Source organism: Haemorhous mexicanus, chromosome 19, assembly GCF_027477595.1.
Source record: "Haemorhous mexicanus isolate bHaeMex1 chromosome 19, bHaeMex1.pri, whole genome shotgun sequence".
NCBI lineage: Eukaryota > Metazoa > Chordata > Aves > Passeriformes > Fringillidae > Haemorhous > Haemorhous mexicanus.
The window spans coordinates 11,403,129-11,430,184 of NC_082359.1; the positions used below are offsets into that span (position 1 = coordinate 11,403,129).

At 40.7% G+C, this 27,056-nt stretch overlaps 1 protein-coding gene and 1 long non-coding RNA gene across 4 annotated transcripts in view; one reads left to right on the forward strand and one right to left on the reverse strand.

Annotated features, from left to right (window-relative positions):
- Positions 1–27,056, forward strand: part of IFT81 (intraflagellar transport 81) — a 37,374-nt gene that overhangs the window by 4,122 nt on the left and 6,196 nt on the right. The window contains exons 4-14 of the mRNA XM_059863575.1: positions 1,708–1,797; positions 2,854–2,919; positions 3,238–3,348; positions 4,602–4,686; positions 10,725–10,888; positions 13,141–13,236; positions 15,002–15,148; positions 22,337–22,486; positions 23,515–23,643; positions 24,768–24,857; positions 25,777–25,863. Of these exons, the coding sequence (XP_059719558.1) occupies positions 1,708–1,797; positions 2,854–2,919; positions 3,238–3,348; positions 4,602–4,686; positions 10,725–10,888; positions 13,141–13,236; positions 15,002–15,148; positions 22,337–22,486; positions 23,515–23,643; positions 24,768–24,857; positions 25,777–25,863 (1,215 nt within the window). The remainder of the gene's footprint in view (positions 1–1,707; positions 1,798–2,853; positions 2,920–3,237; positions 3,349–4,601; positions 4,687–10,724; positions 10,889–13,140; positions 13,237–15,001; positions 15,149–22,336; positions 22,487–23,514; positions 23,644–24,767; positions 24,858–25,776; positions 25,864–27,056) is intronic.
- LOC132336263 (uncharacterized) overlaps positions 15,142–27,056 on the reverse strand; it is a 48,030-nt gene continuing 36,115 nt past the window's right edge. For all 3 annotated transcript variants that reach the window (XR_009488836.1, XR_009488834.1, XR_009488835.1), the window contains exons 6-8: positions 23,421–23,581; positions 19,253–21,714; positions 15,142–17,842 (exon numbers count right to left, since the gene is read on the reverse strand). This is a non-coding gene — a long non-coding RNA (uncharacterized LOC132336263). The remainder of the gene's footprint in view (positions 17,843–19,252; positions 21,715–23,420; positions 23,582–27,056) is intronic.

Consider the following 27,056-nt stretch of genomic DNA (forward strand, 5'->3'; position numbering starts at 1 on the left):
AGCCATGCAATGGTGTCTTTTAAGGGAAATTTCAAAAATGAGAGTTCAGACACCTTTTAACACAGTTAAGTTTTGTGGGTGTGTAGAATCAAGCTAAAATGAACTTCTGTAAATTACTTATAGAAGATATTCAGCAAACCTGCCACCTTCCCAGCTGTGTTGTGATTTAGACATTGGATTGCCTGCAATATATAATTTAAGAAATAAGCAACTTCAGCATTAATCTTGTTGTTCAGGCTTCAGTGATTTGCTCCCAGGTGCCAGAGATCTCTTTCCATGTAGGAACCTGGGTGGTTTTTTGGTCATTTGAGTGTGTCCCTTATTTCAGGTGCATGTGGAGCACCCAAAGGGAAAAGTGAGAACCTTATTTTTGTTGTGATCCGTCAAACTCTGCCCTGCCTTGTTTGAATCCTGTCATTGGCCTTGAAATTTCATGTTCCAGTGGGGAAAAAGTCTTATGGAACTCCTCTTTTGACAGAGGTAGAGACACACAAAGGAAAACTCTTGGACACCAGCAGTGGGAATGCAGTTGCTCAGAGACCACCTGCTCATTTTCATTCTTGTTAAAGGATTTCCAGAGTGCATAAGGGGCATCATGGAAGCCAGTTGGGTTTTACTCCTGCATTTTGTGACTTGTTCCTCCTCATCCAGCCTGTGCATTCCTTGCCACACCATTATTTGCCACTTAATCCAGCTCTTTGTGATTTTATCTTCTCCTTAGCCATTTTATTGCTATTTTTTTGAATTCCTTCCAGCTCGTCAGTGTGTGCTTGCTACTGAAACAACCAGAACTGAGCAGAGTGCTCTGGATGCTGCTTCCCCAGGGTTTTATAGAACGGAGGTGCTGCTTCACTGCTCAGGGCTCTGATGCCTTTGTTTGAACTGGCCTTTGCTGTTGCCATTTGGTATTCACCTTTCATATCAACTGCTCTTTCCAGGAAGTAAAAAATGACTTGATACTCTCCTTTTAGATTTTCCCATCTCATTGAAGGCTGTTTCTGTGGAGATAATCTTTCCTTCTACCACAGCTCGCGTTTCTCCGAGTTGAATCTAAATTTATTTCCTCTCCATATTTCTAAACTCTTGCTGTCCCCTGTTATTTCTCTACCCACACAGACTTTCACACTGCCTCTCAGTTTAAGATTCCTGGTGGGCAAAGTACTGGTGTGGAAGTAGCACACTGTCTCCTTGTCTCTGAGTGCTGAGCTGCATCTATCAATCTCTGGGATGTTGTGAGGGTTATGCAACGTGGCACAGCCATTTCTCACGTGTTCACTCAGCTCTGCTCTTGGGCCTCTCTGCAAGCTCAAGCCCCATTGCTTCCTTCAGAAGAGCTGTTAAAGCAAACACTTCCTTTTGGGGGGGATTTATATATGTGGGACACATAGATGTATAGTAAGAGAGTGTAATTTATTAATTTGTCCCTCTTGGGTGACATCTTCCTGTTTTGCAAATACACTGTGTACTACAAAAGGTGAAAATACTGAGGAAATTGTGAAGTTCTGATTGTCTCTTCAAATGGAAGATAATGCACTGTGATTTATTTCTGCTTTATAAGTTGACAGGCTTTTGCAATGAGAAAATGCTTTTTTATCTTGTTTTCACCATATTCCTATGTCTACATTTGCTGTTTTAGTAGTAAAACTGTTGATCTGAAAATCCTTAGACACAGAGCTCATTCTGCACAATTTCCATTTCATTTCACAGTATGAAGAACTCATGGAAGCATTTAAAAACCTACATAAGGAGCATGAGCAGCTCAAAATATCTGGTTTATCAACTGCAGAAATAAGAAGGGTAAACAAACTCCACAATTTTTTTCTTTAGTTGGTGTTTTGCATGTCAGTTCCATGTTTGTTGGCTTTGTGGACAGTGTGAAAGCTGTAGAGGCCAGAGCTGGTGGGCACTGCAGCTGCCTCTTGAGCTGCTCTCTGTTGGCAAACACAAAGTCCTTGCTCATGTTTAGAGCTGAGATTTCTGGAGCAGATTGGGGAACGAGGCTGCCAAGACTCTGTGCAGCATGATTTCCAAATATTGGAACTCCATTTCCTCTGAATGCAGACTGATACAAAGCCCTTTGCTTTCCTGATAGCAGCTAATAATTCCAGAGGGTGTTGAATGAATTATGAACTTAAATCAACAGAAATTATGAACCCACGTGGCTCAAGTGTTAAGTAGAGATATTTGCTCTGCTTCAGCAAAATAATTAAGCTTGTATAAACTTTCCAGTGGACACACAGAGAAGCCAAGCCAATGTTGAGATAAGGTCTACATTTGGAGAATTCATTTTCCTTTCTCTCATAACTATCAATCTGCAGAGTCCTGCTGTTGTAAAATAGGACTAAAGGAGAATAATAATAATAATCAGATACATGTTTCAGCACTAGAAAATTTTTCTTTTAAGACAGTTTTAATGCAAAAAGTGGCAGCAGACATCTCTCATAAGCAACTTCATGCAAATTGATCTGTCAGGAAGTGGGTAATGCTGATGACATTAAGAACATATGTCAGACTGCATCAGATGTTGAATTCATACTGATTCGTTCCTTGGTGGTTTCTGTTTGTTTGTTTTTATTTTAGAGAAATCCACCTGCTTTTATTTTAAATGTTCACTGTAATACTCAAGGATGCAGATGAAGAATGTTAGCATAAAGAGAGTGGGAACTGTGGGGGAAGTAAGAGAAGAGAGATTGGAATCCTGGATGTTTGATCATAGATCAATAAAATTACAGCCGCCTCCGTGTATTCAGGGAAGAATTCTGATTTTCATATTAATTTGAAGAGAACTTAGTCCAGTCCAATATACATGGGGAATAAATTAATATTTCTTTATCTGTTTTTCCTGCTTTTTAGGACATCAGTGCAATGGAAGAGGAGAAAGATCAACTGGCCAAAAGAGTAGAGCGTCTTAAGAAGAGGGTAATAAGAGAAGTTACACTCCTACATTTCAGTGTCATAATCCTTGGCCTGCAACTCCCGTGTTGGAATGCAAACAAGGATTAAGATAAACACACTGTATGTCTAGGAAGGAATCAAGTAACTAATTGACCTACAGGGAATCTCCCCAGGCGTTGATCCAGAGCTTTTAAGAATCTCGAGTCCAGTACTTTGCTGTCATTTCTGAGTAGTAACGTGTATGGAAGGGAAGTGCTAAGTGGGCTTGTGAGACATATGATCTCTTTAATGTATTTCTCAGCTATCTGACAGCAACATGCACTATTTATCCACTTGCTGTAGGTGGAGACAGTACAAAATCATCAACGGATGCTTGAAATAGCAAGACAGCTTCGCTTAGAGAAAGAGAGAGAAGAATCTCTGGCTCAACAGAAACAAGAACAGAAAAGTCAGGTACTGGCATAACAACACACCTGTTAAAGAGTTGTTGATGTTTGTTTGGGAATTGTGCATTTTAAAAATACATCAGGAACAGCAGTAGATGGGAGAGTTTCTCCCAACCCCAGAAAATTAAATTCCATTTTCAAGATCTCTGTACATTTTAAGGGAAGAGGCTTGACCCTGCAAGTTTTGAACACCACACTGAAGGTACTTGGCTGCCTCAGCTCCCACTGACATCATCCTTTAGCATTCCCAGGAAATGTTCCATGACTTACTGCTGGAGCACCCAAAGGGAACTCTTCACATTTATGGTAGTGAGCAAATGTTTCCTTGGTTTGATTTCTATCTCTGCGATCTGCAGAGAAGGTTCTGAAGGTTCCAGGGGCTGAGCAACACAGCAAGTACCTTGTATTTTTCCTGGGTGGGGGCAGTTTGTATTCAGGAGCAACCTTGGGATTTAGACCCCTGCATTTGGGAAAAATGATGTCCTGAGAAGCCCTGGGAGCAGTTGACATCCAAGTGTAAGGGTGGGTTTTATTCTGTCCAGTGTTGTCAAAACAAGACACTTCAATAGAATCCAGTGCCATTTCGTTACACTGTCTCACCAAATTCTGTAGCCTGAATTTCAACAGTATTAAAATGGGAAAAGCTCTCAGATTTCTGATATTGCAGCCTTTGTCTGGATGTGGGATCAGTGGGAATCAGTGGCCTCTCAAGCTGTTGGGTCTTTGCTGGAGCCTGAGTAAGATCATGACTAAAATGAATGTGATGTCCAGTTAATTCCAGTTCTTACTACACGTCTCTCTAAGTCACAGAAATGTAAATCAGCTGGTGCTTGTTTGGCAGGAAGCTTTCCAGACTGCTCTTGGGATGGACAGTGGATTGCTGTGAGAACTCAGCTGCACTGCAGGATAAGGAGAGTTATCTGCTGCAATCCTGATTCCTGCTGCCTTTTGTTGTTGTTGTAATGCTCAAGCCACTCATATTTTTGGTTGAAAATTGTTGGATGAATTTCTGCCATCAGAGAAAATATCACTTGGGAGAACAAGAACACTCTTCTCAATTAACAGGAGGGAATATCAAGTAAACCCAGGCCAAGTGTTGAAAATTTGGTCTGGCACATTTCCCTTGTAAAACAGAAAATCACCAGGCATTCAAGCTGCCATGTTTTGTGTTTGGGGCTCTTTTGGGGCTCTGTGGGTTGAGTTGTTTGCACGTGGATTTCCAAGCAATGACCCTGTGTGTGTCCAATTGTCTCTCCAAAGTTGTTCCACACGGAGCAGAGGCTGCAGAGAGCCCAGGTCCAGCTGAAGGAGATGCAGCACATGGTGGCAGATTCCAAACCAGAAAGTGAGTAGGGCTTTTCCTCTTGCATTCTAGGTTAGTGTGGTGCAAAACATGCCATAGAATGGTGTATAAATGACTTCCAAAATGATAGAATCTGACTACTTCTCAATTTAAATTTAGTCAACCAAGTCATTGTCCTGCTCTTTCAAGAACATTTACTATTTCAGTTGCATCACACAACTGCTTTGGCAGCTCTTCTGAGTTAAAGGATTTTTCTCAGTCACCACCTCGTAGCAATGTTATTACTTTATAATTTTACTTTGATTTTTTTAATGATTCTCATCTGCCACTGAACCACAAGTGGAACTAAAGGAGTATCTGAACCATCTCACAGGGACTTGCAGTGGATTTTATAACTGTTCCTTTTTTGCAGTAGCTATCAGAGAGTTTCTACAGCAAAGCTGTGTCAACAATTCTATTTCAGTTCCTGGGTTTTTTTAAGGGCAATGGAAACTCGATGGGTTCAGTTCACAGAAGCAAAGGTAACATAATAAAAAGCCAGTAAATATGTCATTTAATCCTTGAGATGAAAATAAAGTTAACATATTTAATTTCCTTATCTCAAGTCCTGCTTGCAGGGGAAAAAACAAAAAGTATTTAGATGTTCCCAATCAAAGCTTGGAGTCATTACTTAAGAAAACTTGTGTTGAAATTTTGCCCAAACAAAGACCTCAGGACTCAGCTTTGTAATTGCTTTCCCCAGTAACAAAGGCACTGCCTGTAGCAGCAATTGCAGAATGCCAACTGTGGGGTTTTTTTAATAATTGAAATTAGGTGGCCACAGTGCACTGAATGGATTCCATTTATTTTAAAAGCTTTGTTGGTCTACAAGGCAGCACAACTGATTTCATTTTGAAGATTCCCTTTGGCTGCAGTTTGGTACCTCAGCTGCCTGCTGGTATCAGCCCTGTCTGCTGACAGTGCAACAGCTGGATTTTCACTGGAAGTCAGATCCTTCCCTTTAGAGGGAACTTCCTGCATTTTTAATGCTTCAGGTGTCTTTACTTCCTAAACAAGATAAAATGTTCAGAATTGTTGCTAATGAGCAGAAGCAACAATTCTGAAGCTTTGTTATTTGTCTTAGGGATTTGATTACTTCACTTTATAATTAATTTTATATTTAAAGAAATGTAAAGGAACTCTGTAAGGAAATGCAACTAACACATATTCATGAGTGCTATTGAGCTGTGCCAGGAGAATTTGCCTTGTGGTTGGTGGGATTTTAACTCTTAGAAACATCATCTTTAGAAGACTTTGTATTGTATCATTAATTGTTATGAGCTGCTACAAAACAGCTGGAAGTGCTGCTGCTGGTTCACAGAACACTCCTGCCCTGCTTATTCATTTCAGTCCTTCCCTGTTTATTAACTGCAGCCTTTCTCCCTGAAGTTTAATAACTTCAGTACTACTCAGGATATTGTTTAAAGAAGGATTTGCTGCTGGTAGCACTAAGTAACATCAGTTTTCATATTCTGGGGGGGTTTTTTGTGGTGTTTGTTGGGTTGAATATGAGCAGTATTTCTGTTAACACTGAGCTCTGGTCTGAATAACCACAACCCAGCTCACATTTACTCTGCAAGATTGACATAATTTTGCTCTGCTGCACAAACAGAAATTGATAACATGAAGAAACAAAGCAAATCACTGCATTCTTGGTCCCTGTCCATTTTACAGGACATTTCTGGTTACTTTATTGGCAGATATAGGAAGAAGTGAATGAGTAGCTTGAAAATATTGATTAAAAGAATGTGTTAAGATGATCTGTTGGTGAACAGTAAAATGTGTAATTTATAAAGTTAATCAAGTTAATATGTAGAAATAGATTTAGAACACTGAGAACTTCAAAGATACTTGTCAAAGAGGAATTGCTTTGTACAGATGTCTACTTTATTTCATTCTTGATGAAAACCAGAAATTTAGGAACCTATTACTTAAATATTCCATTTGGTATAAAAAATTAATATTTTTCTCTTCCACACAATGATCTTTTCCTAAAATTCCAAGTTTAAATGATCTCCTCCAATACTGCAGACATTACAATTAAAGTTGTAGAAGTATTTGGTAAAGGAGACTGGCTTAGGTGGAACTTTATTTCATCTTCAAATGATTTTATTTATTATAAAGTCACTGCCAATCAATGCAAGGTCATGGTAAAGCACTTTTAAGATAATTTGATATCTGTGATGAGAATACAAGTCTGGTTGGTGAGATTGATGGTGTTGCTGTAGTTGATTTTTTTAAGGCCATTAACTCTTCTACCCCATTTTGAACAAACAAGGCAGCAAAAATTCAATGTGGTCTCTGTTAAAAGGATTAAAAGGAGTTTAGTGGAAGGTTTAGAGAAATTGAATGGATGTTTGGCTTTTTTTTTTGTTTGGTATTTACACCAGATTCCTGAAAGAAATGATCACTGGTGGAATAAAAAGAAGGAAATGGCTGAATAATGAGGAGACCCTTGATTCCAAGTGACCACAGTGACTTGGGAAGCCAAGCTTGTGCCAACAGTATTTATTTTAAGGACTAACCAAATTCCAGGCTATTCCTCCAGGAATAATGTATATGCAATGTATTTCTGGCATGTGGGGCTCTTTGCTAAGAAGTGTCTGAGAAGAATTTGTGGGTCAGGAATGGGAGAGCTGGAGCTCCCACTGCCATGGATGAGGTCCCTTCCCTGCTTTCGTTTCTGGGAGAAAATGCCACAGGAGAGTTTCTTTGGCTCTGGCTCTGGCACATCCAGCCCTGCAGCCCCAGGCCAATTCGACAGTCAAGAAGAGCACTGAAAGGTCAGAGAGGTTTCAAAGAGCTCTAATAATAATTATAAACATGAAAAGTAGAACTTAGAATCACAAATTCAGGAAGAGTTTGGTTTTTCAAGGAAATATGGAAGGGGTGATTGATCTGCCAGTGTTTGCATGTCCCAGGCCCCTGTTCAAGAGAGGGAAAGTGGAAGTGGTGTTCTTGGAACCTGTGGAGGAAATCATTTCAGCCCTGTAATTGTGGCTGCAGAAAGGGAAGGGAAGGATTTGATGCTGGAAGTTTGTTCTAGACTTTGTCATGGCCTTCCCATGTGATAATAAACCAAGTGTTGGCAGAGAGTCTATGAAATGGTGTCTCTCTCTCTCTCTCTTTTTCCCACCTTTTAAAAACTGAATTCCTGTTGCAAATGTTCTGGTCCAGGATGCCCAGTTGGCAGCCTGTAGTGGGATTCTGAGCACAAAGTTAATCAAGATTTAGCTCCATTTACAGAATTGTGCAGAGAAAATTGCCTCTCTTCTACATGACTGAGCAAGCACGAATAAACTCTTTCTCCCATCCCTCTCTTTATAATAATAATAATAAAAAAATTTGAATGGAAAACATGAGGAGTGCTCTGAATAGCTCTCCACATGTAAATATGTGGTTGGCAGAAGTTTGCTAAAATAACCTGAGGGCACAGAGCCAGATTTCTGTGCTGCTTACGTGTGTAGATTTTGTAACCATAAGTCAATGTTGAAACATTAAAAACAGAATTTATATGTGTAATGGAAAGATCTGAAGTATGCTGGCCTTTTTTCCTCTCTAGCCTGGGAATTTCAAAAGAATGCTTTTCACTGAAAAAAACCCCAAACCTGGAGCTGTCCTGTGTTTTGGTTTTTAAGGTTCTGTTAAGCAGCAAAAGTAGCTCTTAGGTAGTTTTTTTGCTCCATGTGTTGAGTTGTACAGGAGGAAAAATATATCCAGTGCATTCAGGAAAGAAATGATATTACTCATGAGGGATGTTGACATCATGTCTTTCCCCATCAAGAAATCAAGTTTTAACTGGCTTTGTTGCTCCATGAGGACTCAGCACAACACAGAACCACTCAGGAGGCAGCAGGACTTGGTAGCAGCTCCGAGGTTATTTGAGAAATAAATCAGATTGTGATCAAGGTTATAGCCCATGAACTCAAAAGGTCTCTGCTCTTATCAAAGCTCTTGGGGTTCTTTGCTAAGTTTCTTGTCATATCTACAACAAATGATTTAAGCATGTACCTTTTTATCAGAAAACTGGAGCAGCACAAGAAGTGAAGTGTTGGGTATATATGCAGGTTTCTTTGCTGCTAAAAGCCTCAAGAAATTGATTTAATTAAAATATTAATATTTCATATCAGAATAATGTAATTGATTGCACATTGATTTCCACACCACAGATCTTGGTGATAAATATCAGACTGGGAGGGGTGCTCCAGTCAGTTCTGAGGTGATAATTCAGCTCACAGGCTATGTGGGAAGCAGCTTTGCTGCTTTTGCAGAGGTGGGAGATTTCTAGTGAGACATTAAGATGTGGTTCCTCCTGCCCAGCTCTGTCATGGGCTGAGGAAGATTGGAATTGAGTTCTTCTGGAGGAAAGGAGTGGGAAATCTCTCCCAGTGAGTCCCAGTGTGTTTCCCAGGGTGCAGCTGCAGTGCCAAGTGCACGATGGCAGAGGAGCTCCACTCTCCCGCTCCAGAACCAGTCTGGGGGCTCTTTGTTTTGATAAATGGCCCCTCCACGAAGGGGAAAAGGTCCTGTGGATGTGTTGCTTTCCATAAACACAGAAATCAACAAACTGGGAAAGAGGAACTCCCACTCATTTTTAGTTTGTGTTGACTTTGTTGGCAGTGCTGCTTTCCCCAGGGCCTGTTTTTTCTCCCAGTTCTTGAGGTTTTCTCAAGAGCTGATGGCTTATTTCCCTTCTGGCAGCTCTCCTGTCAGAGTGGGCTGGGAGCAGGGCTCAGGAGGATCTCTCAGGACACTGATTTAGAGGTAAATAGCAGCAGAAAAACAGGGGCCCCTTTTCCTGGGCTCTTTCACTTTGTTCTGACCTTTCCCTTTGGCAGTCAGGCCTCTTAGCCTGAGAACCAAAAGTTGTTCTCATCTCCATCCTTTCCCATCTCTGTCTCAGCAGCATCAGCTGCACTTTTGTATCTCTGTGCTCAACTTCTCTCTGCTTGTGCAGTAAATGAAAGAGATGGAGATTGTGAACTTCTTGTTTTCCTTGGCATTTCATCCTAATTCCATCTTCTCCCTAATAAGGACAGAACTAAAATCCCAACCATAACAAGTTGTTTGAAAACCAAAAAGGACTCTGGATCACCTGGATCATGAAAAATACTCTGAAATACCCATTCCCACTCTCATCTGACATGCAGCTACTGAATCTTGTGGTCCTTGGCACAGTTGTGTCTGAGGAATTATTCACTAACTGCCTGTTGTCAGTGGAGACTGTGCAGTGTCATTTAAATAGATGTTTCCTTTTATTCTCTTGCATTTTTCTATCTGTGAATTGTTCTTATCTTGAGTTTATTTATAAATGATCTTTTAAGAAGCCTGAATTACTCTGCCTAGAAAGAGCCAAGTCCTCCTAAGCCTGGTAAGGTGTAGGTGCATCAGGCTGGTGTCCAGCAAAGCTTATACATGGGGTTGCTTTTTTCTGTTGGATTGTTATTTTCTGCATTCTCAGTCTATAAACTGTCCTGAGATTAAATGTTTGTTCTTTCAAGAAGAAATCTTTACAGGGAGGCAATCTTTGTTCCAGCAATGTAAAGGACTCTTAAAGTAGGAATACATTAAACTTTGCTCATTTTAAGGCCTTTTTAAATGTCAGACAAAAAAAAAGTTTTATTTTAAGCATGAATCTCCAAGGATATAATAAATCTATCAATGAGCTAGGCAAATTAAGATTTTTCTACAGATAAAGGTTCAATGGCTGTTTATATCAGCAGTGTGTGTTGAATTCTGTATCTGACTCAGCTGGAGTTTCCTGTGAGGTGGGGTTTACTTGTTATTAATGAGAAGAATCTCTCAAGGAGCTGATAGTTACATGTTCAAGATAGAGGTGCATAATAAATCCTCTTATATTGTTTAAGATCCAGATTAAAAATTTAAATCAAGTAACTCCCCCTTTCTCTGAGCACTGAGGACTCAAATGTTCTGCTGTTATTGTAATCAGCTGCTAAATACTTTAATGTGTTGGGGAAATCAAACTTAATTATCTGCTACATTGCTTTTATAGACACTCACTGATTTAATTTGTTTTTAAGGTTTAATGAAGAAACTAGAAGAGGAGACAAATTTCAATTCCTACCTGGTAAATGAAAAAATACCCAGAGAGATGGAAAGTAAAAAGACTTCAGTGTATTTCTTACAAAAGTTGGTTGCAGAGCCAGCCATGACTCAAGCTGATCTCACTGCCCTGGAAAGTGAGGTGAGGGCCCAAGGTCACCCTGCATTTGTGTTCTGTAGCATGCTCTGAGCTGCCTGGACTCTGAAATGTTCTTATCCCTGCTTCATATCCCAGAGAAAAGGTTTCATTCCCAAAGCAGCCTCCCCTCAGTTGTAAAACCAGAGGTGCCTCAATCCCTAATTGCAAACTCTCTGATAAGGTGTTTTTAAATACCCACAAAAGAGACAGGAATAAACCAACCCCAAACCAAACCCCAAACCCAAACATATCCTCAGGTGCTATTGAGGAAATTGTGGTAATTCAGCACTACAGGGCTGATTTTTCTTCTCTTCAGATTTCACTTGTTTGAAACTCTCCCTGCCATCGAGGGGGTTTATCCCAGCACATCCAGAGCTTCTGGAGGGAACAGCATTCCCTAAGGGATGTGTCCTCACAAGATGATGCCATAATCCCTGTGCAATGGCTCAGAACTCCTCAGTGTTAGGAAGAGCCCTGCATAGTTTGGTTTTGTTTTTAAGAACAAAGAAAATTTAGGCATCAAATACTTGATTTACCTTTCCAGGCTTTTTCATAAGTTAAAAGCAAATAGTCTTAGAAAAACCCTTATTTGTCAGATATATCCAGAACCTGCAGAGGGGTTGCCACACACCCACTTTATGTGTAATATAAAGTACATTTATATATTAACTCAATGAAGTTTTCCTATTTGCATAATCCTAAATAAAAGATTAAATGGAAAATACAATGTCCTAGAAGAATTTAGAGGAATGCTAATTATTAGTATTTCTATTGATGATAATGATGAAGATTTACACCACTGTTAGAGGGAAGAAGAGCAGTTTCTTACCAGCTGGTGTTTAAAACCCCTGGGATTTCCAACACAGGCTTTGCCATGAAATGGAGATAATGAGGAAACAGAGTATCCATCTTAAGGGATGACAGCATTAATAAATGGCAGATTAGGACTGAAATAATAAACCAGCTCTCTGATTCAGCCTCTGCTTTCCTAGATTAGTTCCTCTAATCAAAACAATATTTGTGGCTGCAGTTATGTCTTTCAGGCATGCTTGAAACCCTGTTTTTTTCACATTTCTTTTCCAAGAGTGTTGTTGGGTTTATTGTAATACTTTAAAAAGCTTCAAGTTTTTCCCTCTTTCTCCATGATGTAACCTTTGATTTGTTATATTTTGGAAGTATCTTCTTCTTGAAAGATAATAAAAACATGTCATACACTTGGCTGTAGTCACAGCATGGCCTTAGGCAGCTTTTTTTTTTTTTTTTCTTAAGTAGGCTTTTTATTATCTCAGTGCCTTAAAAAGGAGCTGAAGTGCACCAAGCATGTTTCCACCGTGCATTATAAATCCCAGGAATTTATTCACAGAAGGGAATTCTTATGCCATTTTCAAATTCAAGCCTGTTCTACCACTAATGGAATGGAATTCACAGGAGAGTTTGGTTTATTTCCTCCAGGTGTTGGAGTATTTTTAGTCTTATTGAGCAATTTATTTGAGATTCTCAGGTTTCCAAGCACATGGATGTTGCTCCCAGAACTTCCAGGGTGATGCCCAGCACTGTCCCTGTGTTCTGGTCTGACTCCCTGGGATTGCAGCACATCTTCACACTGCTCCCTGAGCAGCAGCAGAGAATTAAAGGAAGGTTGCTGTGGCTGTATTCCATGGCTGGTGGGAGTCCCAATGCCCTGGGAAGGCTGGAATCTGCACTCTGGTGTGGCTGAGAGCTCCAGAAACTTTGGCTGGGGTGAAGATCAGCAGTTTGTGACTCAGGACAACCAAGTGCATCTTGTGACAGGAGAAAGAAGCACCACAGACCTGGAATATGATGGTCTATGGCTCTACAAAGTGTTGATGAAATCTTTATCACTTAACCTTTATTTGCTTCCCTTTGAACTTCTGTTAAATGGTTGAATGAAAGGGAATTTTAGTTCCTGTCAATACAATTACATTTTTCACTCAGTATATGGCAATTTCTTTTTTCTGTACCAACTCACTGCATTTTCTCTCCACATGCACCAGTTTACTTCATTTTCAGGGCCAACATCATGGTTCTGCCTTATCATAAAGGCACAGAACTGGAATCCAAAAACAGCCTCTTCCTGGCCAACACTTAATGACTCACAGAGCTTTTTGGGTCTGTTTCTCTCTTTTCAAAAAAGGAGCTGGCTGGATTGTAAATCTGGGTTGCAAAGCATTTAATTCTTGGAGAAGACAAAGACACCAAGCTCTGTTTCCTTAGTTTTCCACTGTGTCTTGCAGATAGAGGAAGTCACTGCACAAATGAATCAGCTGATTGAGAAAAGGATCATCACCTATGAGCCAACTGATAGTAAATTCTCCATGTATCGCCAGCAGGTAAGGAGGAACAAAATGTGTTTTAAGCAGAAGCAAGAGGAAAAAATCAGTCTCTGATTGGTTTCCATGCTGATTTTTTCCTTTAGTTTATCTAGCATCATCAGTAGAAATACATAATAATGGAGGTCAGAAGGAAAGCAAAGAGCTGGTGAACATATGTAGGGCTGAGTCAAAGATTGCTTTTAGTCATGTCAGTAAATCTTCTGACTGCTGTCCTTGCAGCACAGCAGTTCTGGAAGGGGCATTTTGGAGGAGCTACTTTGGTAAAGTTCCAGCTGTGGATGGATTCTTACAAGGCAGCTTGGGACAGCCTGCTGCAGCTCTGTCCCTTCCTTAGGTCTGACCAAATGCCATTTTTCTCCTTTGCATCTCTTAAGAAGGAATTCTTTGATTCCTCATCCTGAGGCTGTAAAATAATCTTGCTATAGAATAGGCTGTCTGCTCCAGTCTTAGTAAATTCTCAAGTTATAAAAAGGATTGATGGACTCAGAGATTTTTCAGAGCTTACACAGGAACCTGAGTGATTCCTTCTCCAGGCTACCTGCACCACTGCTAATTTTATGGAGGATCTTCAGTGTTATGCTTATGGCCATGGCTTGAAAACTCAAAAGGTTTAAGTAAAATGTACCAGTGGGAGGGAAAAAATGTGGGTAAGATATGTACTGCAGTTCAGTCACAAATGCAAAGTGAAACTCTCTTTTATTTTGGAAGAGATGCTCTTCCTGAGAGAGAATCCTGCTCTGGAATGTGCTGGACCAAGGAGGGTCCAACTCAGGAGCTGAGATTGCTGCTGGGAGCTCAGAGTCTGGGGAGCTTTTTGCTTTCTTCTGCCAGGGTCTGGCTTCTGTTTCACAAAATAATCAGCTCTGCTGTCCCCTGGTTTGTTACCACAGACACCTCGTGCAGCAGAGAGCTGAGCTCCCACCCCAGCACAATTCTGTTGGAGATTTATTTAGGGAGAAAGCTGGTCCTCACAGCTGAGTGTGAGAAAACTGCTGTGTTTTGGCTTCATTTTTTTGGAAGTTTTCCCTTTCACATGAAGAAACCAGCCATGCCTCAAATTCCTGTACCTGCCTCTAAATGAATGTGTTGTGTTATTTTAAAATATTTTTCAACAGGATACGGAAAAATGTTTTTTTTAAAAATTCTTGAACCAATGTATACTTATGTTGCCAAATCTGTTCTGGTCAAAACTCAGGTACTATTAAATATTCAGTCTTGTATAAAATATTATTTTTAAGTGTTTTATCTTCTAGACTAAGAAAAAAAATCTGTAATCTACACTATTTCTGTACTTTATTGCTTTATTCATCATCTTTTAGCTATTTGCCAAGATTTAGTGGCTCAGTTCTGCTTTAGTGTAACATATTTCTGTAGGTTGGAGTAGGTTGGAGTTATAAAAATCTGTATTATGACATTTGTGAAATCTTGGATAACTTTCCAGTTAAGCCATGTTGGTGTATCTTACATATGCACCAAGAGGGACTAAGCAGAAGAAATGGAGCAGCTAAAATGCCTGTCTTTTTCCTCAATGAAAATGAAAAAATGAGGTGAAGAAATGTAAATCTAAAATGTAAAATACATCAGCTTGAGTCTGGGCAAAAAGGCTGTGCTGGAAACCTCATCCATTCTGGAGAAAGTTGAGATGCTGCAGCCAACTTCAATGAGGTTGTGGTTTAACCTGCTGTATGTAATTTATACATTTTATCTGAAAATCATTTTTCTCCTGATTAAACAAGGCAATTTTACGTTAATGATCTTGCAGGCTTCTATCATTTCCCGGAAAAAAGAAGCCAAGGCAGAAGAGCTTCAGGCTGCCAAGGAGGAGATGTCCAGCCTGGAGAAGCAGGTGGAGCAGAAGAACAGTCAGGCCCATGAGCTGGGAGGCTCTGAAGTCCTGACTGAGGATGAGGTAGGGATTTGTAGCTATTTTCAAATGATTAATTTCTCTTACTCACATTGCCTAATCCATTGCAAGGTGTGCAAGGACACAGTGTTGGGCTGGATTAATATTCCAAATAATGGCAATATTATCACAGTGGTGTGATGGTGAATAACTAACCAGAAAGGTCAGTAGGGTTAGAAATAATATAAAAAAGTCTGTATGATTATAAAGCATAATACCAGTGATTATCAGAGATGCAATTAGTCCTGTGGTATTTATTACCCACAAAAGTTTTTACTTAAAACCCAAATTTCTCAGACCCTCCTGAGGTTCAGCTGTGACACCACTTTGGCTGGCACAGACAGTGTGGCCCAGGCACAGTGAGATTGGCAGCTGTACTTCTCAAAGCAGCTTTTTCTGCTTCAGAAGTTTGCAAAGAATAAGGGATTAGCAGTTTGGTACTGGCTTGCCAGCAAAACAAATTGACTTTTTTTCAGCCAGTAATTTTTTCCCAGTTAGGAAGAATCCTGCTAAGGGAACTTACAGGTAGAGTCACTAAACTAAAGAGAATTTTATCTGCATCATTCTCTGAGTTAATATCATTCTCCCATGTCTTTGCACTGCCATCATTTAGCCAGAAGCACACACTCTTTGCTTGCCTGTTCTCTGTTTTTGTGCTTTATTACATACTACTAAATACAGGGAACTCCCTTTTTAGAAGGAACTCCCTTCCTAATCCCATAGGACGTGGCTGCTCCACAAAATCAGCTACTTTTAAAGGAGTCTGAAAGTGTGGATGAGGAGTTCAGGTGGGAGGAATGGCACAGAGATGTGGAAATTGGTTTGAAGATGAAGATATTGGTTTCTCTTCCCAGCATACACTGTTCCCTTTCCTTTGGTAGCAATAATTGGGAACCCACTGCATTGCATTTTTCTCCCCTCCAAGGTTTTCAGCTCCAGTGGGCACATTGCTGGAGTCTTTGACAAGTTTTTAAGCAAAAATTAAAGCAGAAAGCTGACAATTTGTGTTTTGTGACATGTGATGGAAAGAAGTGTTTAATTAATCAACAAGAATGTATTACCAAGACAGCAGCATATGTTTTACATTATCTGCACAGGCACTGTAAGGTAAGAAATAATTGTGCTTATTCTTCAGGAGACAAGAAACTGATCCATAGAAATTTGAGGAGAACTGGGTAGGAAGGAAACCTCACAACATTGTGAAAGGCTTAGTAATGAAAAACTCAAGTTAACTGTCTGACACAAGGAAGTGGCTCGAGACAGAAAAAGGACAAGATCTGTTTTGGACATAGCCTGCATTCCTTTTGTTCAAATATGTTCTGCTTTTGACTTTTAAAATATTTTCAAGTCTTCATTTTGCAGAGACAAGGATAAAGGAGCAATTTGGAAAAAAAACACTGGCTTAAAATCAGAAGTGTTTGTCTTTTCATAAGAGGCATTTCCTGATTTTTAAAATATTTTCTGCAAGGAAATGTGTACTGGCAAGGAAGTCAATATATAAATCCATGTCCTGTTCATGTTTATTACTTCCTTAGGTGAAGTGCAGTGGTACTCACAGGCATCAGTGCAAAGCAGTAAAAAGGGTGTTTCGTGTGCCTAAAGACTAGGAAAAGGTTTGAATTCTTGATGGTTTTTGGTCACTTCTGTTTCAAAGGTCATGGTTTCCTCATCTGGAAAGTGGAGACAGTGATGTTTAATTCTTTGTAAATGTCTGCTGCCAGAATTGCTGCCCAGGGCCTTGGTGCTGTAGATTCTGCATCTCCTCCAAGTCCATGGCAGATGCACGGAGCCAGTCCTGCCTCAGAGGGGGTGTGAGGAGCCAGGGCTGAGATGAGCCAGGGCTGGCAGGAAAGAGGTGATGAAGCAAAAGTGGCATGAGCAGGTTCTTCCTCCCCAGTGAAAATCTGGGTTTCTCACTCCCAGCCAAACTCCTGCTGCAGGTTTGTTTCTGGTATGTTCTGCTTCAGGATTTGTATTTTCTGGTTCAGTGCTCCAGCTTTGAGGCAAGAGCAGAGGAAATGTTGATTAATGTGGTGGTGAGTCAGTGCTGCAGTTCATGGGGACAGGAGGAGTTTGTCCATTCAACCTTCACTTCACACTCTGACAGCCAAGAGCTTCCTTGCACTTTCCTCTTCCAGTGACATGTTTGACATTTAGTTCCTCCATTTTTAAAAAGGCAGAAAGAGGGAGTTTTAACAAATAGCATTGCTGTCTTAAATTTAAATGGATTTTTTAATCCTATCAAAGTGTTATAGTTAAATGAAAGCATTATTTTTCTCCTATACCCAGCATTTCTGATCTTTGCTTTGTCTCACTTTGCTCTGTTCTGTTACATCCCATGGCACTCTCAAGACTTGGCAGTGGAGGAATCAGCACCTTCCTAGCTCGTGCTCCCAAAGCAGCATTTGGATCTCCAGCTGAGGTGCTATTAGCCTTTCCTTCACCAAAAGGTCAGGCCTGGCTTAGATTTTTAGGTGCTGGTGTTTTCCTTCTTCCACAGTCATGAAAAGCATTCCACTGGCTGTGAGAGGTTGTACACCTGGATAGAACTCAGCAGAAACAGCAGGAATTCACTTACATCAAACACAAAAAAGTAGGAATAAATTGTCTTTGTGGATGATGAAGTCTTTTTAAGTACTTCAATCAAAGTGCAGTGAGCAGGGGGCACAGTTGGCAGCTCCTCACTGCAGCTGTCAGATCCTGAAAATTAGGGAATCACATGTTGACACTTGGAATGCTGGATGGTTCAATTACAAGTGATCCTAGGTAAAGCTGGGCTATTTTTAGCCCTTTACACAACCCATTGTACTTTCCAGAGTTCAGCACAGGGCCCCAAGAATGCTGAGTTCCCCAAGGATTCAGAGTTGTCTCAGAGCTGTGCTGAGCTGCAGGAGTGGGAATTAGACTGGTTTTGAGAACAGGACATGGGAGCTCCTCTCTCTTGGTTCACAGCTGTGTGAGGTTTGCACGTGCATTTACTTAAGGAGTTTGATCTTTTTTCCATACAAATGCTCATCCATGCCTACTTGCCCCTGGGAAAACAAGACTAATGTTTCTATTTGCAAATAGAGAAAGCAGCCTCAGACCAAAGATCTTGCCACTTTTCTTCAAGAGCTGTTGATCCACCTGAATCTACCAGATGTTTTTGCTGTGGAAGTTCCCTGTCACCTGAACCAAACACGTGCAGAGATTTCAGGGAAATCTCCCAGAGCTGAGCACTCCCTCAGCACCCCCTGCCATGGATAAATCCTGGATCTCACTGACCCGTGAATCTTCCTGAGCACTGAAAATGGGTTTTCATTATAAATATTTAGATTGATTCAATGTATTAGCAATGGCTGCTTTAATACTTCTTGCCTGACCAGAAGCAAGCATTCCTGGAAAATGCTAAGGAAGAGTTTTCCTGGCTGAGCTGTGCCAGGAGCAGCCTGTAGGATACTTTCATTTTATTAGACTGAGCTTCTACTGCTCTTATCTTTTAGAAGCTCATCTTTGTATGTCTGAGTTATTAACTCTGTCCAACACTGGCTGTACTAGCTTGAATTTAGGGCCTCTTAGTAAAAAAAAATGGAAAACCTGTCATGTTCAGGAACTTTTCCTAACTGAATTTTAATACTTTGGACAGTCTGTATCCCATTAATTAGTCTAGTTAGAAATTAAAACATCTGTTCCTCACTTATTAATGAAAATAGATATAGTCAGCTAAGATTTTCTGCTGCATGAATCCAGAAATACTATTTTAAAAGACTTGACTCCAAAGTGAGCGATTTACCTGGGATTTGTTCTTTGGAGAAAACAAGCTTTATCCATTTTCTCCTTTAATGATAATCTTGGAATAAGAACCTTGTGAAAACTTCTCCTGGGGCAAATGTGAGGTTAAAGGAGATGAGGTGAGGAGCTTGTAGTGAAAAGCCAAGGCTGCAAAGGGGAGCTGGGCTCTGGTCCTGACCTCAGAGGGCACCAGGCTGATGTCCTTTCCTGCAGGGGGATAACCTGTCAGGCTCTGGATGCCCCTGGAGAAGCCATTTCTACATCCCTGACTGGATTTTTCTTTAGAATTTTTATGGTAATTCCTTCACTAAGTGTGGAGAGACTGAATCTGGTACCAACCTCTTCCAGATTCCAATAAATGGAGAAGCATAAAGGAGGTGTATTGCTGGACTCTTCGAGTAAAAATGGAGCATAATCCAGGAAATCTGCCCAGGGATGGTGCATGCCTGTGTTAATATGAGAAATCAAAGTCCTGTTTTCATTCACTGTGTTCCATAATCTGCATTCCAGGCTTGTTATGTTACAGTCACCCATAAAAATAGCCAAGTGAAAAGGCAGAATCTTTGCTTGCTTTCCCTTGGATGGTTTTTGTGTCTCCAGGGGCTCTGACTGGGCTGACACAGGCTCCAGGCTGGTTTGCTTCCACTGCTCCCTTAGTGCCAGCACTTGGTTCTCATCCAGTCATTTCATCTCAGAAGCTGAAATAACTGCTTGTGTTCAATTGCCTGAGAAAGAAAAGCTACTGGTGGCCATGGCCTTGACTGGAACATCACTGCATGGGCAGATCCCTGGGAATTCCAGGATGAGCCTGCTGAGTTTGGACACAGGGAGCAGCTGCCTTGGTCTGTGGGAAAATGCTGCTGCTCAGGAGTGGATTCCTTTGGTTACTTCACTTGAAAGTGATGTGGCCAATGAATGTTATTTCTCTGTGAACTATTCCATTTATTGAAAAGATCTTTCACCACAGTAAAATGCAGTGTTTGGTGGCATTGATTTTTCGTGTACACAAGAGGTGTATAAAGCCTCAGAAGCAGTGCTCACACAGATGAAAACATTGGTATTTTATATGTTTTTTTAATTTTTGGAAACCTATGGAATGACTCTCAGCTTTAGGCTGAATAAGCCTAATTTTGCTGTAAGATCCCTACAAGCTGTTGATTTAAGTGGAGTCAAATCTAAGAGCTCCAGCTCAGAACTTGGCCCTGGATCTAAAGGAGCCTTCAGTCAGTGAGATTTTGATGAGCTAATCTGTGCTGCCCTTGGAGTAAATTAGGTCCTTTGAACATTTTGCCAAATTATTGGTTGATTTTCTACACAGATGATCACTTTCCTACTGTTGTTTATATCTGTTTTACCTTGTTTGCTGCAATAAAAGCTGTGTGAAAGGTGAAGTTTGCTTTAAAAATCCAGAGGTTGTGCTGACATGCACCTCCTGAAAGGAACAGATTTCAGTTGTCACTGTGAGCAACTTGTAGTTCATTTGGGATGAAATTTGTATTATATAGTTCTAAGTTAATCAACTAATAATAGAACAGTGGTGGAATTGGTTCGTTAATCAACAAGATCCTTTGACTTCCATTGTAAAATACATTATGCTTTGAATATTGAATATGCAAATACCCTACCTCCCACTCGAGCTATTTTCAAGACCTTTAAAGTGAAGAGAATTACAGTTTGCTTTTCATCCTGGGATGCACTGACAGAAGATCATTCAGATTTGATAGCTCTGTGTGGTCACATATTAAGTTTAATCCTTTACCTCATTCTTTATTATATTCCACTGGTCAAATGAAATGTCCCAAGGATCAAGACAGATGGCTGTGCTTTCCCTTTTTTCCTCAGCTGGTTGGAGAGATTGTATTTATACTTTTGTAATCCCTTGGAAATCACAGAAATCTTGGTATTGTCTAAGCAATTAAAGGAAAAAAAAAAAAGTCTTTTGTATTAACAAAGAGGATGTGATTGAATTTGCTAAGAAAAGGAATGAATTTGGTGCTACTGTATTAAATGTGCCAGTAATGTAGCAGAGAGTGTGACAGGGGCTCAGGTGACCTTGTGTATCCTTGTCCTGGGTAGTAGCAGGATGTAGGATGCTATCCCAAAGCCTCTCAGAGGCCAATCTGCATAGAGCACATTGAGTAATTTGTGGGTTTGTTCTTTCACCAAAAACGTTTATAGCTTTTGGCTTTAAAAATAGTTCTGGAGCGTAGCAAGAGAGAGGCAGCTTTGGCCTAGATATTGCACAGGATGGCAGATGAACAGGGTTGATTTCATTGTGGGCAGTTTGCCCAGGACACTTTTTATAGAACATACAGTTACTCTGGGGGTTCTTAGCCTTTGGTCACATTGGGGGTTTGGGTTTATTCTGTAGAAGGGGGAGGGATAATTTCACAAAAAGAAAAATTAATGTAAATTTTGAAATTTAAGTTATTTTATGTTTGAATTTCAAACCTGTATCAGTGGGAGTGGGATTAATTTTCCTCCTGGGGCTGCCTGGTCTGTGCTCCCTGCACACACTGAACACCTCCTCATCCAGGAGCATTCTGAAGCCTGTTCTTACATCATTTACTCTTATAAATTTTATTTGCTTTGCATCTCTGGATCTGAATGCATTTTTTGAGCTGTGATTGGCATTTACCTTGTAGCTCTCATGTAAAATCCAACAACAAGAGCTGAGACTGCAGAACAGATGGAAAACATTAAAGCACAGAAAAAGCTTACCTGTTTGTTGCAGCCCCTGGTGCTTGTGTTCCCAGTTGAACACACACAGGTCCAGGTGTGAATTAGCTAAGGCTGTTGGACTGTAAGGATTTTTATTATTTTACTCAATTTTTAGTAAAAATATAAATTCTCCATTGTTTTAGATTTTGAGTGAAATAGATACTGCATTTCTCTGTTTCTGTGTTTTTATTTTCCTGGGTTTGAAAACTTAGCCAGCAATATCATCCAGGACTGCAGGAGTCAAGGAAAGAGAACAACAAGTTTTAACTACTGAGAACATTTAAAAAAAAAAAAATCTTTTCCCATGTCCTCTTTCCTTCCAATTTGGCTGCTGGCTATTACCATGTTTTGGTCTGCAGGGCTGGGGCTCTGTTACAAGTGCAAATTACTGTTGCATTAAGTTTTTATTATCCATGACTCCCATAACGTTTAGCAAGGAGTATTTACTTTTCCAGCTGTCAAATGGTGGTGAGCAGAAGGGAGTGATCTCAGGCCTGCAAATGAGTGAGCTGGGACAGAAAGCAGAGGAGCTGCTTTCCTTGATCTCCCTCAGTGACCGAACGCAGAGCTGAAAATAAATAGACCCTGGGCATCCTGAATTCCAGCCCTCTGTTCCAACCAGTGCATTTTGGATGTGCAGAACACGGAGCATTATTACATTTTATACTGTGCTGAGGCCCTGTTGCTGCTCTCTCCCCCCAGTTCAAGCAGTATGTGAGCAAGCTCCGGAGCAAGAACACGCTTTACAAGAAGAAGCGGCAGGAGGTGGCAGAAATCACGGCCGAGTTCGGGATCCTGCAGAGGACCGAGGAGCTCCTGCGGCAGCGCCACGAGGCCACTCAGCAGCAGCTGGTACCCTCAGCTGGGGCTGCTCGCCTCAGCTGGGGCTGCTCCCCTCAGCTGGGGCTGCTCCCCTCAGCTAGGGCTGCTCCCCACCCTCCCTGCCCTGGGAGCAGCCTGAGCATCCCAGGATGCTGCTGGGATTATTCCATTGTGTGTCACCTTGTGCTGCTCCCCCAGCCTGCTGGGTATCGAGTGTCACCCCCAACTCCTGCTGCCCTCACTGAAGGAGCCTTTGGGGTAGAAAAGGTGGTTTTGGCTGTTAACTCTGAGGCTGCTGTACTTTGTGTCCATCAGGACTGGTCTGCAGCTTCTTTTTAGACTGAGGGGCCTGACCCTGCTTTTTAAAGTGGATGGTAAATCTGTACAAATGCTGCTTAGGGCAAGGCTGGATGCTTAAAGTACTTTTTGGTATCCATAGATGTAGTGAGGGCTTAGAGAATGACCAGCAGCAAATAGCATCCAAGTTACTGCTGTAAAATATATAGGAATAGTATTTAAAGAAAGAGCAGGCAAGAAGGAAACATTCTAACCCCACAATATTTAGAAGAAAATGTGTTTAAATTTAGGACTGGATGAATCTCCCCTAAGCCAGAAGGATTTCTGCTCTGGATAACTGTAAAGCACCCCAAATTCAGGAACACTCTGTGGTATTTTCTTTCAATCCCTGTATTCTTATTACCAAAATACTTTACAAAATAATTTGCTGTATCTTCTGATCAAGCAGACAGATTTTATACATTGAACTTCTTCAGAGCCTGACTTCCAGCCCACTTTGCTCTGTGGAAACTCTCTGTTCACTTCACTGAGCATTGGATAACCAAATATTGTATTTACAGAGGGGTTTTTTTGTCCTGCTGTTCATGCATAAAATCTACTTTTCTGGAAGCTAGATTAATATATTATAATAATTTGATTAATAGAATTAATTAATTACAGTACTTACCTTTTCACTTCTTCACAATATTTGGCTCCACAAAGGAATTTGCTGTTTCTTGGTTAATGGACTCACATCCAGCATTTACTGTTTGTGTCTGCAGCAAGCAATTGAGGAGAAGAAAGGAATCTCTGGATACAGCTACACCCAGGAGGAGCTGGAAAGAGTCTCTGCAGTGAAGAGTGAAATAGATGAAGTGAAAGGCCAGACATTAGATAACATGTCTGAAATGGTGATTTTTGTCTTAAACTATTGCATTTCCTCAGTTTGAGTATCTGGTTCCTCAGCATATAAAACTCAATTTAATGTTTTTGGGTTTATAGTTTTCCTTTAATCTGTGTTTATATATATATATATATATATATATATATATATATATATATATATATTTCTAACAAATACATCTGCAAAGATAATCTTGACAAAGTTTAATAAAATGTGCATTTATTTTCTTTAAAATCCTGCAAATAAATCTTTCTTTTCTGCCCTCCAGAAACTTTAGGGATATCAAATCTTCTTGTCTTTGATTTTTTTACTTTTTTTTTGTAATTTCAGAAGTGGTTTCATATTTGTTCTTATTTGACACATTATTTGAAAGAGACGAATGGTTTGAATCTGTAATGGAGGCTTTTTCTAAAATGTTTGTAAATCACTGGATTTAAGCATTTGTTGAAAAGATACTTACTATGCTTAAAGGGCTAAATAACTTGTCTTTTTCTTTATATCCTGATTTTCAATTGCCCTTAGAACTGTCATGTTTTAATTTACCTGCCCACATAGCCACAGAAGCAAGAAATAACTTGAATTTCTAATATAAGAGAGCAAAAAGCAAAATAGCAACTTTTTAACTCATTAGGGCACTTCTAAAATACAATGGTGTAACTAAAATAGAATTGCTCTCAAACAGAAAGGTGGGTGCAGTTTGAATTTTCAGTCTAAATATATCAAAGTGACTCAGTTTTAGCATTTTCAAGCTTGATTTAACTTATGCAAGTGTATTTGTTTTCTTAAGGATTTCCTCCTTTCTCTGAGCCCCCTCTGTGCATCCCTTTCATCTCCTCTGCTCCTTCAGCTCTTTGGTGTCTGCCACAAGGGCAGTGCCCTGGACTTCTTTGGGATGTCCTCAGTTGGAACAATGGGAGCAGAATTTGCCTCATTTTTGGGAATGACCCCACTGCCAGATGGGCTTTTCCCCTTTCTTAATTAGGCCTGAACTTCACTTGGATAATTAAGGCTTCATCACACATTTTTTCTCTCTGGATTTTGGTTTACTTCCCTTTCTTTTCACATTCCTAATTGCATAAATGCACAATTAGGGTTATAGAGTTAATGAATATTATTTTGTCCCTTTCTCAGGTGAAGAAACTGAATGCCATGGTGGCAGAGAAGAAGGCAAGCCTTGCTCCTGTCATCAAAGAGCTGAGGCAGCTGCGTCAGAACTGCCAGGTTTGTAGAAACACTCCTCTCTTTCCGTGTAAATAAATCCAATTTCCAGATCTCTGAAGGGCTCTACAAGGACATGATCAACTCTGAGGGAAAGCTGGAAATAGCAGAATGTGTCAACAGCGTTTGCAGCAAGCAACGTGCTAAAGGTTGGGATTTGTAAAAGCTGACAGTGCAGGCACAGAATTCAGTCCTTTATAGCAATTTAAAAAATTACTACATCAGGGAAAAATGTGAAAAGTCATAGTTCAAACCCAAAGCAAAGCTAGTTTCAGATTAGTTGCAAAGCTATTTCTGTATTTCAGCGCTGGTGATCCCAGCTAACACTGTTTTTCTGAGTGGATTGCAGATAACTTCTCATCCAATGTTGGCTGCATTGATCTAATTCCTGCTTTAGTCTGTGGCTTTGACAAATTTGTCCATTTGTTCTCCACATTTTATAGAGAGCTGGGGAAAAAAAGTCTTTTGGGTGTCCAGCTGCCATAAGTTGGCTTATTACCATGGAACTAAATAAACTGATGCATTTATCTATCAGTGAAATTTCCAAAAATCCTACTTCTAATGGTTCCATTCAAAGTGTCAGCAGATGAAATCCAACAAAGAGGCTGATTGTGTACAAGTGGAAATCTGGCTTTTCATAGGGAACACTTATAGTGATCCTTTCTTAATGTCTATTTTTATAATTATTTGTTCTTTCTTCTTGCAAACACAGCCTTGTTTCCCTGGCAGGGAACAGAGGGAATTTCCTTCTCTCTGATCCCCAGAATGGGCAGGGGGGGTTGGCGGCTTCCCCGTGTAACCACAGCCATGTGCCAGCGAGGGTCACACTCCAGGAGCTGGGCCTGGTGTGTGAGGGGCCTGAGTGTCACATGCCAGCCAAAGGAAGATTTCACTGATGTGCCCTTTTGCCCTTTTCACCCAGGAATTAACTCAGGAATGTGATGAGAAGAAGATCCAGTATGACAGTTGTGCAGCCGGGCTGGAGACCAATCGCTCGGCGCTGGAGCAGGTGAGGTGGGGCTGGCTCCTGCACGGGACTGATGCTGGCCTGAGTGCTCCCCTGCCTCCCTCAGCAGGAGGAAAGTACAAATCAGTGAGTCACTGTGAGCCCAGGCCATGCTTGGAGCTGCTCTGGGGGGTGGCTGCAGTCACACAGGTCCTGAGCAGCAGCACATGGGCTCAGGGTGCTTCATGCAGCTCTGATCAGCAGGGATGTGAGTCTGCCAGAAATGCTGCTGCCCTGGACAGTGTCTGTTAGGGAGGAGTTTGACCATAAAATAAAGATTAATTGATCAAGACAAATCTTTATATGTCGTTAGCAGTTTCACTGCATTAGCAACAACTTCAGTGGATAATTAATGACTGAAACTGGTGGTGAGGAGACTTCATTAAGTGGGACTGTCTTGTATTCTTGCTTTGTCTCACTCCATCACTCTTATGAATTTTGACTGGGCTTGGTTTCTCAAGGCCTCACCCTCAGAAGAATATACTGCAAGGTAAACAGGGAGTTGAAAGTGTGGGTGGATATACAGACAGTTATTTTCCTGCTCTAAAAGTTCTTTCGTACCAGGTGGACCTGGTATGAAATGGACCTTCCAAATGAACTATTTTACAACAGCAATCAAGGCTTTTCTTCTTGGCAAACAACTCCAAGTCATTTTCTACCATGTGGTGACAATCACATCCACTGACTGACCTGGACATGAGTTGAACTGTAGAATTCAGTTTTCCAGCTGATGGTCTGGAAATCACACAGTGACAGAGCTCTGGAATTGCAAATGTTGTGCAGCCTGGAATGTGTACAGGAATTCCATTGGGATCATGAGGTTTTTTGGGAATGGGAGACGTAGAGATGGGAGCAACCCACTCTGTCCAGACTCCTCCATATAATTATTGATTGGTGATTAACACACTATTGGCATGTCTGTAGCTTCTATCATGCACTTTGCAGATGTGTTCCAGGAAATGCTTGTTCACAGCTCTGCCTGGCACTTCAGATGTGCTGAGGAACAGGAGTCTTGGCAGCACTGCTGAAGTGTCTTGTTACAAGTCAAGCATTAATAAAAACCTGTTAACAGCCATTTTGCATCTCTGACTGTGACTGAAACTGCAAATCTAAAAACACTCAGTTGTCCGTCACTCTAAAAGAGACTTGTGAGAAGCCCAAATTTTATAAACATTTGAGAAATTATCAATTCAGGA